This window comes from Oncorhynchus keta, chromosome 36 (assembly GCF_023373465.1).
Source record: "Oncorhynchus keta strain PuntledgeMale-10-30-2019 chromosome 36, Oket_V2, whole genome shotgun sequence".
NCBI lineage: Eukaryota > Metazoa > Chordata > Actinopteri > Salmoniformes > Salmonidae > Oncorhynchus > Oncorhynchus keta.
This window is the reverse complement of record NC_068456.1, coordinates 6,330,787-6,345,179: the sequence shown is the minus strand read 5'-3', so window position 1 is coordinate 6,345,179 and position 14,393 is coordinate 6,330,787. Positions and strand designations below refer to the sequence as shown.

At 42.8% G+C, this 14,393-nt stretch overlaps 1 protein-coding gene across 2 annotated transcripts in view; it reads right to left on the bottom strand.

The window, feature by feature from the left end:
* LOC118369534 (insulin-degrading enzyme) overlaps nucleotides 1-14,393 on the bottom strand; it is a 49,551-nt gene that overhangs the window by 12,930 nt on the left and 22,228 nt on the right. For both annotated transcript variants that reach the window (XM_035753981.2, XM_035753982.2), the window contains 6 exons: nucleotides 8,660-8,782; nucleotides 8,099-8,181; nucleotides 7,654-7,798; nucleotides 4,793-4,903; nucleotides 4,470-4,590; nucleotides 542-633 (listed from right to left, as the gene is read on the bottom strand). In XM_035753981.2, the coding sequence (XP_035609874.1) occupies nucleotides 542-633; nucleotides 4,470-4,590; nucleotides 4,793-4,903; nucleotides 7,654-7,798; nucleotides 8,099-8,181; nucleotides 8,660-8,782 (675 nt within the window). The remainder of the gene's footprint in view (nucleotides 1-541; nucleotides 634-4,469; nucleotides 4,591-4,792; nucleotides 4,904-7,653; nucleotides 7,799-8,098; nucleotides 8,182-8,659; nucleotides 8,783-14,393) is intronic.

The window sequence follows — 14,393 nt, the reverse complement described above, 5'->3', positions numbered from 1 at the left end:
ACCTTTTAAATGTGTCAAGATACCTCCTTTCCATAGCAGATACATATCTATAGGGTCGTTCGACTGAATCGGAACACTGCTATAATTCTGTCCACGCAGTAAAAGCTCCATCTAAGGTAATAGGAGTCCTGCAGTGAACGGTGAGTCTCTATGGTGATGAAATGGACCATTGCCCCCGCTGGTGCATCCAATTCCCTCTCCACTAGACTGACATCCCTCTACTGGGCGTCATTACCAGACATAAGGGAGACTGTTCGTCGATGGCTGGGATCTTTTATAAAGTGTCATTTGATCAGAGGATCTTATCAAGGTTCGACAGTGTGTTCACCTTCTGTGACACTGCTAGTGGACAGAAAAGCATTCCACTTAAAACCTATATGGGAGAGGAGCGGCTAACCGTATAAGCAGTTATAGAACATATCCACATTCCATACATCAAACGTCTTGCTGTGTGTGTGTGTGTGTGTGTGTGTGTGTGTGTGTGTGTGTGTCTGCCATTTACAAATTAAGTCAGTCCACTGGAAGGTAACTTCAAACTCACCTCCTTGGTGATGTTGCCATGGAGAAGGGTCTCGATGTGTAACCGTGACAATAGTTGAGGTATGAAGGCCTTGAGGCGGGGGAGAGTGACATCTGGAAGACAGATTCAGACTGGAGGAATCAATCACAGAGCTATCATTCTAAATCTATACAAATCGGGACAGAATCAAAAGCCTCAGTCATGCAGGCTGTTGCTGCCACCGCATATCATTCCTGTCGCCAGCGCGGGCAGAAATGTACGTACACAAACACACTCACCCAAACGTGGAGACATGCAGATACAAACAACACATTTCCTCTTCGCGTAGGTTGGTCAATCTGAATTCACAGTGTCTGACCCAGATTCATTCAGATAGTGGTGAGAGGTGGTGGATGACCAGCCAGGGATGAGTGACTGGGGAAGGATGGGAGAATAGTAGGGAAGGGGGTACACACAGCAGTATCTGGTCTGTAAAAACCAGGTACAGAGATCTGTGAAAGACTGGAGACCCAGAGAAGGGCAACAAGGGCACTAAACTAAACACATAGGCACAAGGTAGAGCTGGGAAGATAACAGTATCGCGCTACTTGTTAGTATCGTGGTTGGGAAACAAAACACTACGCGGATTTAACTTCTTTAGGAAAACAGCCCTAATGTTAGAAACAAACATCAGATTTTATTTGTCACATACACATGTTCAGCAGATATTGTGGGTGTAGCGAAATGCTTGTGTTCCTAGCTCCAACAGTGCCGTAATACCTAATACACACAAATTTAAAAAGTAAAAATAAATGTAAAAAATACGAAATATAGAAATAATAGCCAAGTCCAGAATATAAATACATAGTGACCAAAAATACACTGCGCAAAAAAATAAGGGAACACTAAAATAACATCCTAGATCTGAATGAATGAAATATTCTTATTAAATACTTTTTTCTTTACATAGTTGAATGTGCTGACAACAAAATCACACAAATGGAAATGGAAATCAAATTTGATGTAATGTCCTTAAAACAAGTCAAAATGAGGCTCAGTAGTGTGTGTGGCCTCCACGTGCCTGTATGACCTCCCGACCATGCCTGGGCATGCTCCTGATGAGGTGGTGGATGGTCTCCTGAGGGATCTCCTCCCAGACCTGTACTAAAGCATCCGCCAACTCCTGGACAGTCTGTGGTGCAACGTGGCGTTGGTGGATGGAGCGAGACATGATGTCCCAGATGTGCTCAATTGGATTCAGGTCTGGGGAACGGGCGGGCCAGTCCATAGCATCAATGCCTTCCTCTTGCAGGAACTGCTGACACACTCCAGCCACATGAGGTCTAGCATTGTCTTGCATTAGGAGGAACCCAGGGCCAACCGCACCAGCATATGGTCTCACAAGGGGTCTGAGGATCTCATCTCGGTACCTAATGGCAGTCAGGCTACCTCTGGCGAGCACATGGAGGGCTGTGCGGCCCCACAAAGAATTCCCACACCATGACTGACCCACCACCAAACCGGTCATGCTGGAGGATGTTGCAGGCAACAGAACGTTCTCCACGCCGTCTCCAGACTGTCACATGTGCTCAGTGTGAACCTGCTTTCATCTGAAGAGCACAGGGCGCCAGTGGCGAATTTGCCAATCTTGGTGTTCTCTGCACGGTGTTGGGCTGTAAGCACAACCCCCACCTGTGGACGTCGGGCCCTCATAACACCCTCATGGAGTATGTTTCTGACCGTTTGAGCAGACACATGCACATTTGTGGCCTGCTGGAGGTCATTTTGCAGGGCTCTGGCAGTGCTCATCCTGCTCCTCCTTGCACAAAGGCAGAGGTAGTGGTCCTGCTGCTGGGTTGTTGCCCTCCTACGGCCTCCTCCACGTCTCCTGATGTACTGGCCTGTCTCCTGGTAGCGCCTCCATGCTCTGGACACTACGCTGACAGACACAGCAAACCTTCTTGCCACAGCTCGCATTGATGTGCCATCCTGGATGAGCTGCACTACCTGAGCCACTTGTGTGGGTTGTAGACTCAGTCTTATGCTACCACTAGAGTGAAAGCACCGCCAGCATTCAAAAGTGACCAAAACATCAGCCAGGAAGCATAGGAACTGAGAAGTGGTCTGTGGTTATCACCTGCAGAACCACTCCTTTATTGGGGGTGTCTTGCTAATTGCCTATAATTTCCACCTGTTGTCTATTCCATTTGCACAACAGCATGTGAAATTGATTGTCAATCAGTGTTGCTTCCTAAGTGGACAGTTTGATTTCACAGAAGTGTGATTGACTTGGAGTTACATTGTGTTATTTAAGTGTTCTCTTTTTTTTAACAGTGTATAAATGCAACATGCAATAATTTACAGCGTTATTGTTCATATAAGGAAATCTGTCAATTGAAATAAATGCTTTAGGCCCTAATCTATGGATTTCACATGACTGGGCAGGGGTACAGCCATGGGTGGGCATAGGCCCACTCACTGGGGAGCCAGGCCCAGCCAATCAGAACGGCTGAGAGTTTTCCCCCACAAAAGGGCTTTATTACAGACAGAAATAATCCTCAGTTTCATCAGCTGTCCGGGTGGCTGGTTTCAGACAATCCCGAAGCCAGATATGGAGGTCCTGGTCTGGTGTGGTTACATGCGGTCTGTGGTTGTGAGGCCGGTTGGACGTAACGCCAAATTCTATGGTAGAGAAATTAACATTACATTCTCTGGCAACAGCTCTGGTGGGCATTCCTGCAGTCAGAATGCCAATTGCGCGCTCCCTCAAAACTTGATGATCTTGGCAAAAGAGAAATAATCTGGTTTGCGCTTAGTGGAACTGTCATTTGTTTTTCAACAGGACAATCACCCATCACACCTCCAGGCTGTGTAAGGGCTATTTGACCAAGAAGGAGTGATAAGTGGAGGCCAGATGGAGGCCAAATGACCTGGCCTCCAGTCACCCAACCTCAACCCAATTGGGATGGTTTGGGATGAGTTGGACCGCAGAGTTTAGGAAAAACAGCCAACAAGTGCTCAGCATATGTGGGAACTATGTGGAAAATAATTCCTCATGAAGCTGGTTGAGAGAATGCCAGGAGTGTGCAAAGCTGTCATCAACGGTGGCTACTTTCAAGAATATATCATATTTTTTTATGATTTGTTTAACAATCTTTTGGTTACTACATAATTCCATATGTGTTGTTTCATAGTTGCGATGTCTTCACTATTATTCTACAATGTAGAAAATAGTAAAAATAAAGAAAAACCCTTGAAGAGTAGGTATTTCCAAACTTTTGATTGGTATTATATGTGATGTATAGACACCATGGACAGTATGTGGATTGAATATATAGTATATCTGAAGAATACATGGATAGAATAGTACATGTACAGCAATAGTTGAGTAGGATGGACGTGGCTACAATACAGTATATACATATGAAATGGGTAAAACAGTATGTAAACATTATTAAAGTGACCAGTGTTCCATTATTAAAGTGACCAGTTATTTTGTCACCCAGAGTCACATTTTCCAAGCCATCCAGCACACACAATATTCTACCTAGGGCAGGTTTTTTTTTAAAGAAGCAAAGAGTTTGGTCTGCTTCGTGTATTTATTTTTGGAAATTATATAGCAATACTGATATTGTCACAGCCCTAGCACTAGGCAGGTGAAATAGGGACAAGTTTGAGGTAATAATGAAAAGACAGAAATGCAGTCTTTTCCCCAAGGTGAACTCTGTCTCAAGTGTTACACAGGACATTGCGAACGCATAATGTACTGAACGTACAGACAATACATCTGCTCCTCTTCCTACGGTGAGATTTTCACTGCAGAGAAATGACTGCAGCTCATGGAGGAGCTCAAACTGGCTCAGCATTCAAATGAGAGCAGGGGAGAGATAGGGAGAGAAGAGTATGTGCGTACGTACACGTGCCCATGTGTGTGTGGGTGGGTGTGTGGAGATGAGTGAGAACGGCTCACCGTCTAGAGCCTCCTTGAGCTCGTCTTTGGTCCAGGCCACCTCTGTCATCAGCAGACGCAGGTAGTACATGGCATGCTGATGGGGTTGCTCCGCTCTGAAGTTGTTCAGTGACCTCATATACTGGAAGAGCGGTCAAAGGGCAATAGGGGTCAACGTTCAGCCCAATCATATCAGGGGTTAAACACAATACAAGGGTAGTTTGTGTGCGCCATGGGGTCAAACACAATAGCAGAATCAAACAGTCAAAAACTAACATCAGCTTCGATCCGTTATGATTTCATAGCCCGAGTAGTTTTAAACTGGGCGGCGGGGCTCAGCTTACCGCTTCCTTGATGATGTCAAAGCGTTTCTCATCAATCTCAAACGCGGCCATCTTCTCAATGATCTTCTTCAGCAGGATGTGCTGCTTGTCATTGTAGCCCTTCACTGAGAGCTGTGGGAAGGAGATGGAAGGAAGAGGAAAAGAGAAAAAAGGTGAGCATAACGATGTGGCATAGAGCCTGTAGGAAAGAACAGTAAAATGTGTGTGCAGATGAATAAACAGCCCTATCGGTTAGGGAAACTAAAGGTAGTAGTGTTTTAGACCAACCTCCCAAACCTCTCCTCCTGCCCTGGCCCTTCCTCTAGGACAATGACTCCACTCAGCATAATGCCAACCACTATCTGTCAGAGGACACGGAGTGCTGGCTGAGTCCTGAGAACAGTCTGTGAAATGGCCCCTCACACACACACAGCAGAGGGAGGCAGGCTGGACCATGAAGGTGCCTCTGCTGTGACTTTCACTGACCGCGCTAGCATCCACGCTAATGACTGTGGCATCACACACTAGCCCGTTAGCACAGAGTTCCATCCCTGCATTGCTGCCACTGCAATGACCATATGATGGGTCTGTAGCCAACTACTCAACTCTACAAAGCAAGCATTGCTCATTACCATCAACTGCAAATGCATTACCCTTATTCATCGAGTTCTGTGACCAACTAACAATAAGTGATGCAGTGAGTGGTGTCTATGCGTGTACATTTACCAAACCAACAACACCATGCATAGGCAGAGCCCGGTCAAGGTTATATGAAGCTCTGCTTTGCAATATCCTCCAAACATTCGGGCCCCTTCATGAATCGGAAATACCCTGATCGCTCTCGCAATCACCCTCTACCCCCCCTTTCCCGTTCTCGCTGACACACACATACTGACACCAGTTAACTGTAAATCTCTTCCAACATCATTACCCTTGATGAGTCCCCAGTTAGTTTGTGCCGACGCAACTGTATTACTGGTGAAGCTCGGAAAACCTTAATACCAAGATAAACACCCCATCATAAAGTTAGCTCGGTATGTGTGATTGGCCGGACTAGAGAAATCAAAGCATCATTTCCACATGAGCATCAACCCATGAGGGATTAGCCTTTAAAATGTATAATCCAAGTCTTAGGTAGTCTCTTATTTTTGACCTTGGTATCACATAAGTGGTAAATAACAAACAGGCAAAATATCCTCATGACTAGTACTAGTGCTTCCTTCTGTACACAACAAGCTACTGTTTCACAGAGGTAGGCCTAGTTTGAATGTTAACCAAATTGTGAGAGGAGGTCCATTTAAAGAGTGAAGCCAAACCACCACAAACCAAAGTTAGAAAGGAGCAGAGAGTGTGAGAGAGAAGACAAGCATCATTGGGCAAATGGGCATCTCTATTCTCCATTAAGCAAAAACATAGAAAAACCTAATTCCAATACTAAGCGATATATGAAGATAGTTTTTCAAGGACCAATTCAAAGGAGCTTGCAAACACTATTAGCTATGTGTACAATGCCAGCTCCAGTCTGGAACCTGCTATTGGAATCATGAGTCTGCAGAACTTACAGTTACCTATACATTTTTCAGAGGATAAGCAGTGTTTTCAGCTTTATTCCTTTAGGACTTATGAAGGAGACACTTACTGTTCTACTATCTGGCTGACATTGACCGCACAGAGAATTTCGAAATGGATGCCAAAGATACATTAAAACAACAAAATTTGAGATAATGTATGAAGTTCTATCTAGGTGTATTAGATGGGGTGTGTTTTCGGAGTGATTCAGTGAAATCAACGGGGCCAAACGTGTCCTTCAAGACAGGCAGTCTGCTGATATTATAGTTCATATTTTAACCCAGACCTGATCAGTTGAACTTACTCTGTTGTCAGATAAGTATTGGATAAATTCATAGTTGATGTTCAACTTCATATCACTTAAACGGCATTCCTTGAAGACTACATTTGGCCATCCTTGCAGTGAAACCACAAGTCCCTACATAAACGGAGAGAACATAGGAAAGGGGACCTTCTAGGACCTCCCCATCTTCCTACAGACAGACTAACACACAGAAACAAATGGCGTAGATAGACGGAAGACACAGTCTTCCACACTCAGAACCTTAAGATGGATAAATAAGAATTTGTTCTTAATAACTGGACTTGCACCTAGTTAAATAAACATTTCAAAAAGATGGGCCCTCCCTCTTTTCCCCTAGCTATTAGGGGGACTGTCAGACGGACACTGTACTTACGAGGATGGCATTCTTCCCTGAGGCTGCCATAGACCAGCCCGGCAAGGCTGGCTGCATATGTATACTCTGTAATCATCCTTCAATAACCTGAGAAACAGATCAGTCATGTTGCAGTGCAGGGGGTCTGAGTATAGGTAGTGACCCAAAAAAATGTAATAAACATGATTGTTGGTAGGGGAGGTGGGATAACGTGGTCAAAAAGACAGAGCAGCGTGAGAAGATTGATTAAGAAGAGTATGTATATGCAGCCTCGCAACCGGCTTTTCTGTCCACCAAGGAGGGATGGAGTACTTTGCCACTAAATGGTAGGTTAATGCTACAGCTACAACTACTACTACTTAGTGTCTATCTCCCATTCCTTTGTATCAGATTAAAAAATAATAATAACTGTCTCTAACAGAGGACTGTACCAAATGACTTTTTAAAGTTCATACCCAAATAGTGCCACCACGAATGGGAAACGAACAACTGTCAAGTCTAGCATTTCTGACGAGGCGGTTTCAAAGAAGAAGAAAGGATTAAGAGGAGGATGCAGCCAGGGCTGATACGAAGGCCCAGGTTGAGAATGCATGAGGGAGGAACAGATGGGTTTGGGATCGCGGTGGCGTGAGGGCGATGGGGAATTTGAATACTTACATACATCCCATAGATGGTATTTTGGAGGTCATAGTTCAAGCCGGCGAGCTCGGCTGCATATGCATACTCGTTGAGGGAGTCCTTGAGGAGCTCCAGGTACAAATAGGCCATGTTACAATGTATTGGGTCCACATACGCAAACGGGCTGTCGAAAAAAATGGCAGTGATGAATCAACTGTTAGCTACAACACAGCTAGACATCTCTCTCTAAATCACTGTCACTGAAAAACAAAAAGTAGCCATGTTGCTTATACATTCATTGATTAATTCAAGGGAAGGGATCAGCAGGACACGTGCTATCCCATGTGGTCCTTTCTAATACGATTTCAAATAGCAGTATTTGAGTCCTATAACTACAATTGTTTGTATGAGGAAAATAATACAAAAGATGTTCCAAGTTTCTAAGACGACGATGTGATACATGGGCTGTGGTTTGTCTACCAACCTGAAGAACTCAAAGTTCAGGCATGCCTTTGGTAGGAAAAACTTGTCATCCTGCTTGAACCACACCTTGCTCATAGCGGTGTCCTAGGAAAAAGAGGGGGAAAAGCATGATTACATTAGCAACAGATTCCAATGAGGGGAAAGGGCATGCAAAAAGTATATGAAGATATCAGGCTGTAGTACTTGTTTTTAAGGAGGTAGATCAAATCTCTACAACTGCTTTTGAACTTTGTTGGGTTGTGAACCGCAGTCAACAATGTACTGTAATACTGAAGCTAATACCTCAAAAGAGATTCCAACCTGTCAGCAGTAGTTACCACGTACATCCTCTGATCAGAACACCTTGACAACAACAGTACTAAATACTTCTCAATCCTGACACCATTTCCTCATTATCATATGAAAGTTTATGAACAAATTCAGACACCTGAAACATGCAGCTACGCTTTCAGTTCAGTCTTGCTGCTTGGTGAATGAAGTAAAAATAGTTTGATAAATGCAACACCCTGACATTTCACATTTTAGTCAATTAGCAGATGCTCTTATCCAGAGCGAGGCTTACCTTGATTAGAGTGGGAGCGGAGGGAGAGTCCTTCTCCAGAGGGTAGATCTCAAAGCTGGTGGGAATGAACTCGTTCTTCATGGGCAGCTTGAACTTGCCATTGAGGTCAGCGTTTCCCCATTTCTGAAACACAGACAATTTAGCTAGTCCTCCTTGCTAAGTTAAGGGTTGGGAATTTATTGATACATGACTAAAGGCTTCTACACATCTATCCAACTATAGCCAATAAACTATAGATGATGCAACTCAGACGAACTGTCCTAGGCAGATTCTACATGACGCAGGATCAACTATGTCCAGTGGCAACCAACTACAGACTAGGGTTTGGCAGTATACCAGATTTTGAAATACCCATAGCATGATTTTCAATACTGTCAAAACCATTTATGAAACTTTTTTTACTTAGCTACTTTTAAGTGAATAGCTACAGGTTACAAGAAAGCAGATTGCATTCTTCATTTAAACAGTCACATTATTTTTCATTGTAGGGTAAATCTGTTTGAATTTAATCCGTTTTTGACAGCATCCCTTTTGATTTAAATAGACATGATCATACATGTCTGGCCATGGAAGAAGTGGTCAGAAAGTGATATTTTTTTACCTGAATACCAAAACATTCAGGTGATGAAAGTGCTCAAAGTTGACCCATTTTGGATACCCCACTATACCATGAGACATCCATGTGTTCATCACTTGAAAATAGTTAGGTTGAGTTCGATATCATTAAAAAGCTTACAGGATTGTGTGTTATGCCCGCTATCGGTTGAGAAACAACATGCTCTTGAATACAGGGTGGGGGTGTCATTTCAAATCATAGAAATAGAACGTATAGAATGGACCTATCCCTTCAGACAACTTCAGTTTAGCTGGTATACCATTGAAATTGACATTTTAACTTCTAATTACTAACACAAAGATGGTGTACATGTGTATTTTGTCTATATTATTTCAATAGGTTTCCTATGGAGGATTGACACCAATTTAAAACATATTCCCATTTAAGTCAACATCCAATGATGTGTGGACCTTCAACCATCTTTGTGGTACCATTTGAAAGTTGAAATTTCAATTAGAGTACATTTAATCAGCCAAAACATGACACCCACCCTGTATTCAAGAGCATGTGTCTCAACTGATGGTCGGGCACAACAAAAACCTCATGATGTTGAACAGGGTCTAAACTACAACATGCAAATATGGAGAAAAAAAATCTTGACTTGACGTGATTTTTGATCATTGACGTTTAAGGTGTAAACAAAATAGTTTGACAACCCTGTTTGTAAGCTTTTAAATTATATTTCAACTGTTTAACTTTACCAGTGATGAAGACATGGATGTCTCATGGTGTGGTGTGCAAAATACAGGTCAACTTTGAGAATCTTTTATACATTTTAGATCTTGAATAGTTTGGCATTCTGGTCCAAGAAGTCACTTTCTGAGAACCTCTACAATGGGAGAAATAAAAATGTATTGAATGTTTCGTTCAAATCAAAAGGGGTGCATTCAAAAAGTGATTGAATTCAAAATGGATTAATAAAGCTTGCTGAAACATTGGATTGACCCAGTCACATGTTTTGTTTACAAAGAGCACAAATGGAGCAACTTTCATAATTCACTGTTGTACAGCATACATGAGGTGATCAAGTTATATAATTCACTACTAAATGTTAAGCAAAAAAATGTAATACATTTTTGGACATTAGATAAAATCATCCCGAGGTTGAATCTAGTTGATTATCCCTGGTCTAAAATGTGCTACATACGCTACAGCTGTGCATTTGGTTGGCTAGATAGCAAGATCAATAGATTTGAACAGCAGAGAATATTATCTGTCCTGAATCATTAACTCTCTCCTGAATCAGAATTTGTTTTGTGCATGTCTAATATTCAAAATGTAATATTTGTTTTGTATGTGCAGCAAACTGAGTAGCCTTCTGAGATACTTGTATAACTAACTTCAAATGAGCTGGATTGTCTGTCTTTATTATTAGCTTGTTCGCTTGCGGTCTTCAGCATTTTGCTAGAATATTTAGGAATTCTCTAGTACTTTGTTAGCATTTTGGTAAGACACACATTGGGCTTTTAGGGGTATAAAAATGATAGCACATACATGTGTTCTGTGCATACATACAGTCATACATACATACTTTTTAAAAAAATTTTCAGGGGCGGAAAAAAATCAGGGATTTTTCTGCCATTGAAATTCTTTCCGGAGACACTCATGTCCAAAGTTGTAAAAAATATACAAAAATAAAATGTTATATATATAAAAGTTTGCTCAATGGCAAACTGTAGAATTAAAGGAAATTAGCTGATAAACGCAAAAATGTGTCCACAATGTCAAGATGGGGGCCTTTAAAATTCAGCCGCGCGGAAGGGACGACCACATCCATTGCCACAACCCCTGCCATAACCACCACAAGCCCCTTTTTTATCCTGAAAAGGCATGAAAATCTCAATAACAAGGCTGATTCTTTAAAAAAAGAAATCCAGTTTATTATTATTATTTTATTTAAATTAAAACATACAGTGCCCTCAGAACGTATTCAGACCCTTTGACTTTTCACATTTTGTTACGTTACAGCCTTATTCTAATATTGACTTAAAGAAACTGATCCTCAGCAATCTACACACAATACCCCATAATGACAAAGCAGAAACAGGTTTAGACATTTTTGCAAATACCTCAACATAAGTATTCAGACTCATCGCCATGAGACTTGAAATTGAGCTCAGGTGCATTCCGTTTCCATTGATCATCCTTGAGATGTTTCTATAGCTTGGAGTCCACTTGTGGTAAATTCAATTGATTGGACCCAATTTCACACACCTGTCTGTATAAAAGGTCCCACAGTTGACAGTGCATGTCAGAAAAAAACCAAGCCATGAGGTCAAAAGGAATTGTCCGTAGAGCTCAGAGACTGGATTGTGTTGAGGAACAGATCTGGGGAAGGGTACCAAAACATTTCTGCGGCATTGAAGGTCTCCAAAAACACAGTGGTCTCCATCATTCTTAAATGGAAGTAGTTTGGGACCACCAAGACTCTTCCTAGAGCTGGCTGCCCAGCCAAACGGGGGAGAAGGGCATTGGTCAGGGAGTTGACCAAGAACTCGATGGTCACTGACAGAGCTCTAGAGCTCCTCTGTGGACATCGGCTGCAGTGAAGGAGAGTCTGCATGTTTTGGTTGCGGGCCGTGTCAGTGGCACTGTATTGTCCTCAAAGCGGGCAAAAAAGCTAGTCTGCCTGGGAGCAAGACATCCTGGTCCGTGACTGGGCTGGTTTTCTTTTTGTAATCCGTGATTGACTGTAGACCCTGCCACATACCTCGTGTCTGAGCCGTTGAATTGCGACTCTACTTTGTCTCTATACTGACGCTTAGCTTGTTTGATTGCCTTGCGGAGGGAATAGCTACAATGTTTGTATTCGGTCATGTTTCCGGTCACCTTGCCCTGATTGAAAGCAGTGGTTCGCGATTTTCAGTTTCACGCGAATGCTGCCATCAATCCACGGTTTCTGGTTTGGGAGTATTTTAATCGTTGCTATGGGAATGACATCTTCAACACACGTTCTAATGAACTCGCTCACCGAATCAGCGTATTCGTCAATGTTTTTGTTTGACGCAATACGAAACATATCCCAGTCCACGTGATGGAAGCAGTCTTGGAGAGTGGAATCAGATTGGTCGGACCAGCATTGAACAGACCTCAGCGCGGGAGCTTCTTGTTTTACCTTCTGTCTGTAGGCAGGGAGCAACAAAATGGAGTCGTGGTCAGCTTTTCAGAAAGGAGAGCGGGGTAGGGCCTTATATGCATCGCGGAAGTTAGAATAGCAATGATCCAAGATTTTGCCAGCCCTGGTTGCGCAATCGATATGCTGATACAATTTAGGGAGTCTTGTTTTCAGATTAGCCTTGTTAAAATCCCCAGCTACAATGAATGCAGCCTCAGGATATGTGGATTCCAGTTTGCAAAGAGTCAAATAAAGTTAGTGTGACCACACCACGTCTCGTTAACCATAAAGCATATGTCCCCCTGCCCCTCTTCTTACCAGAAAGATGTTTGTTTCTGTCGGCGCGATGCGTGGAGAAACCAGCTGGCTGCACAGACTCCGATAGAGTCTCTCGAGTGAGCCATGTTTCCGTGAAGCAAAGAACGTTACAGTCTCTGATGTCCCTCTGGAATGCTACCCTTGCTCGGATTTCATCAACCTTGTTGTCAAGAGACTGGACATTGGCGAGAAGTATGCTAGGGAGTGGGGTGCGATGTGCCCGTCTCCGGAGTCTGACCAGAAGACCGCTTCGTTTCCCTCTTTTACGAAGTCGTCTTTTGGGGTTGCCGGCTGGGATCCATTCCGTTGTCCTGGGTGAAAGGCAGAACACAGGATCCACTTCGCGAAAGTCATATTCTTGGTCGTACTGATGGTGAGTTGACGCTGCACTTATATTCAGTAGTTCTTCTCGACTGTATGTAATGAAACCTAAGATGACCTGGGGTACCAATGTAAGAAAAAAACACGTAAAAAGAAAAACTGCATCGTTTCCTAAGAACGCGAAGCGAGGCGGCCAGCTCTGTCGGCGCCGGAAAGATGAAGAGCAAAGTACAGAGAGATCATAATGAAAACCCGCTCCAGAGTGCCCAGGACCTATTAAAGCCGTCCACAAAAGCTTTTGTAACATCATAAGCTCTGTCGAGTTAGTGGCCCAAGGCTTTATTTCAGAAAGGTGAATTGAGAACATTCACAGTGCTAGTGTCAGTCTTACTGCAAAATTACTATCAAAACTTCACTATTGCTAAACCGTCACATATTTGAACCCCGATTCTTCACTGAATAGAAAAAAGTCTGCAAATTATTGAGCAACCTGTGGATTTACACATCATTCACCACTGGGGTGTTGACAGCGGATCATCAGTGCCTTACTAATAAAATAAATGGCTTGTGGGTAATGGTATGATAAACCTTAGATCATTTAGGGAATGTGTGACAGCAATTGGATAGACTGACTATTCCTGGAGAATCTGCCGTTCAAACAACAAAGAAGCAGACAACGCCAATTGTTTTGGTATGTGGCTGGAAAAATGTAACCACTCAAATTTATACAGAGCTATGGATGCAAGGACTGACAATCCATAATATCAACATAGCCTCAAAACATGGTTGAAACTATACAGGGTTTATTCACAATTACATTGTTTACAAACAATGGAGTAAAACAGGCTTATTTGTTGGTTTCTGAAGGGGAACACAAGTTGAATTAAGCTCACAAGGCATTTTTAAGATGTTCATCAAGAATCAGTGGGTATACAGTACCAGTCAAAAGTTTGGACACACTCTTGGCATTCTCTCAACCAGCTTTATGAGGTAGTCACCTGAAATTCATTTCAATTAACAATTTATTTCCTGAATGCGTTTGAGCCAATCAGTTGTGTTGTGACAAGGTAGGGGTGGTATTCTGACGATATCAAATAGGGCCAAAAGCCCAAGTCCATATTATTGCAAGAACAGCTCAAAAAAGCAAAAAGAAACCACAGTCCATCATTACTTTAAGACATGAAAGTCAGTCAATCTGGAAAATATCAATAACTTTGAAAGTTGCTTCAAGTGCAGTTGCAAAAACCATCAAGCTGTATGATGAAACTGGCTATCATGAGGACCGCCACTGGAAAGGAAGAGCAAGAGTTACCTCTACTGCAGAGGATAAGTTCATTAGAGTTACCAGCCTCAGATTGCAGCCC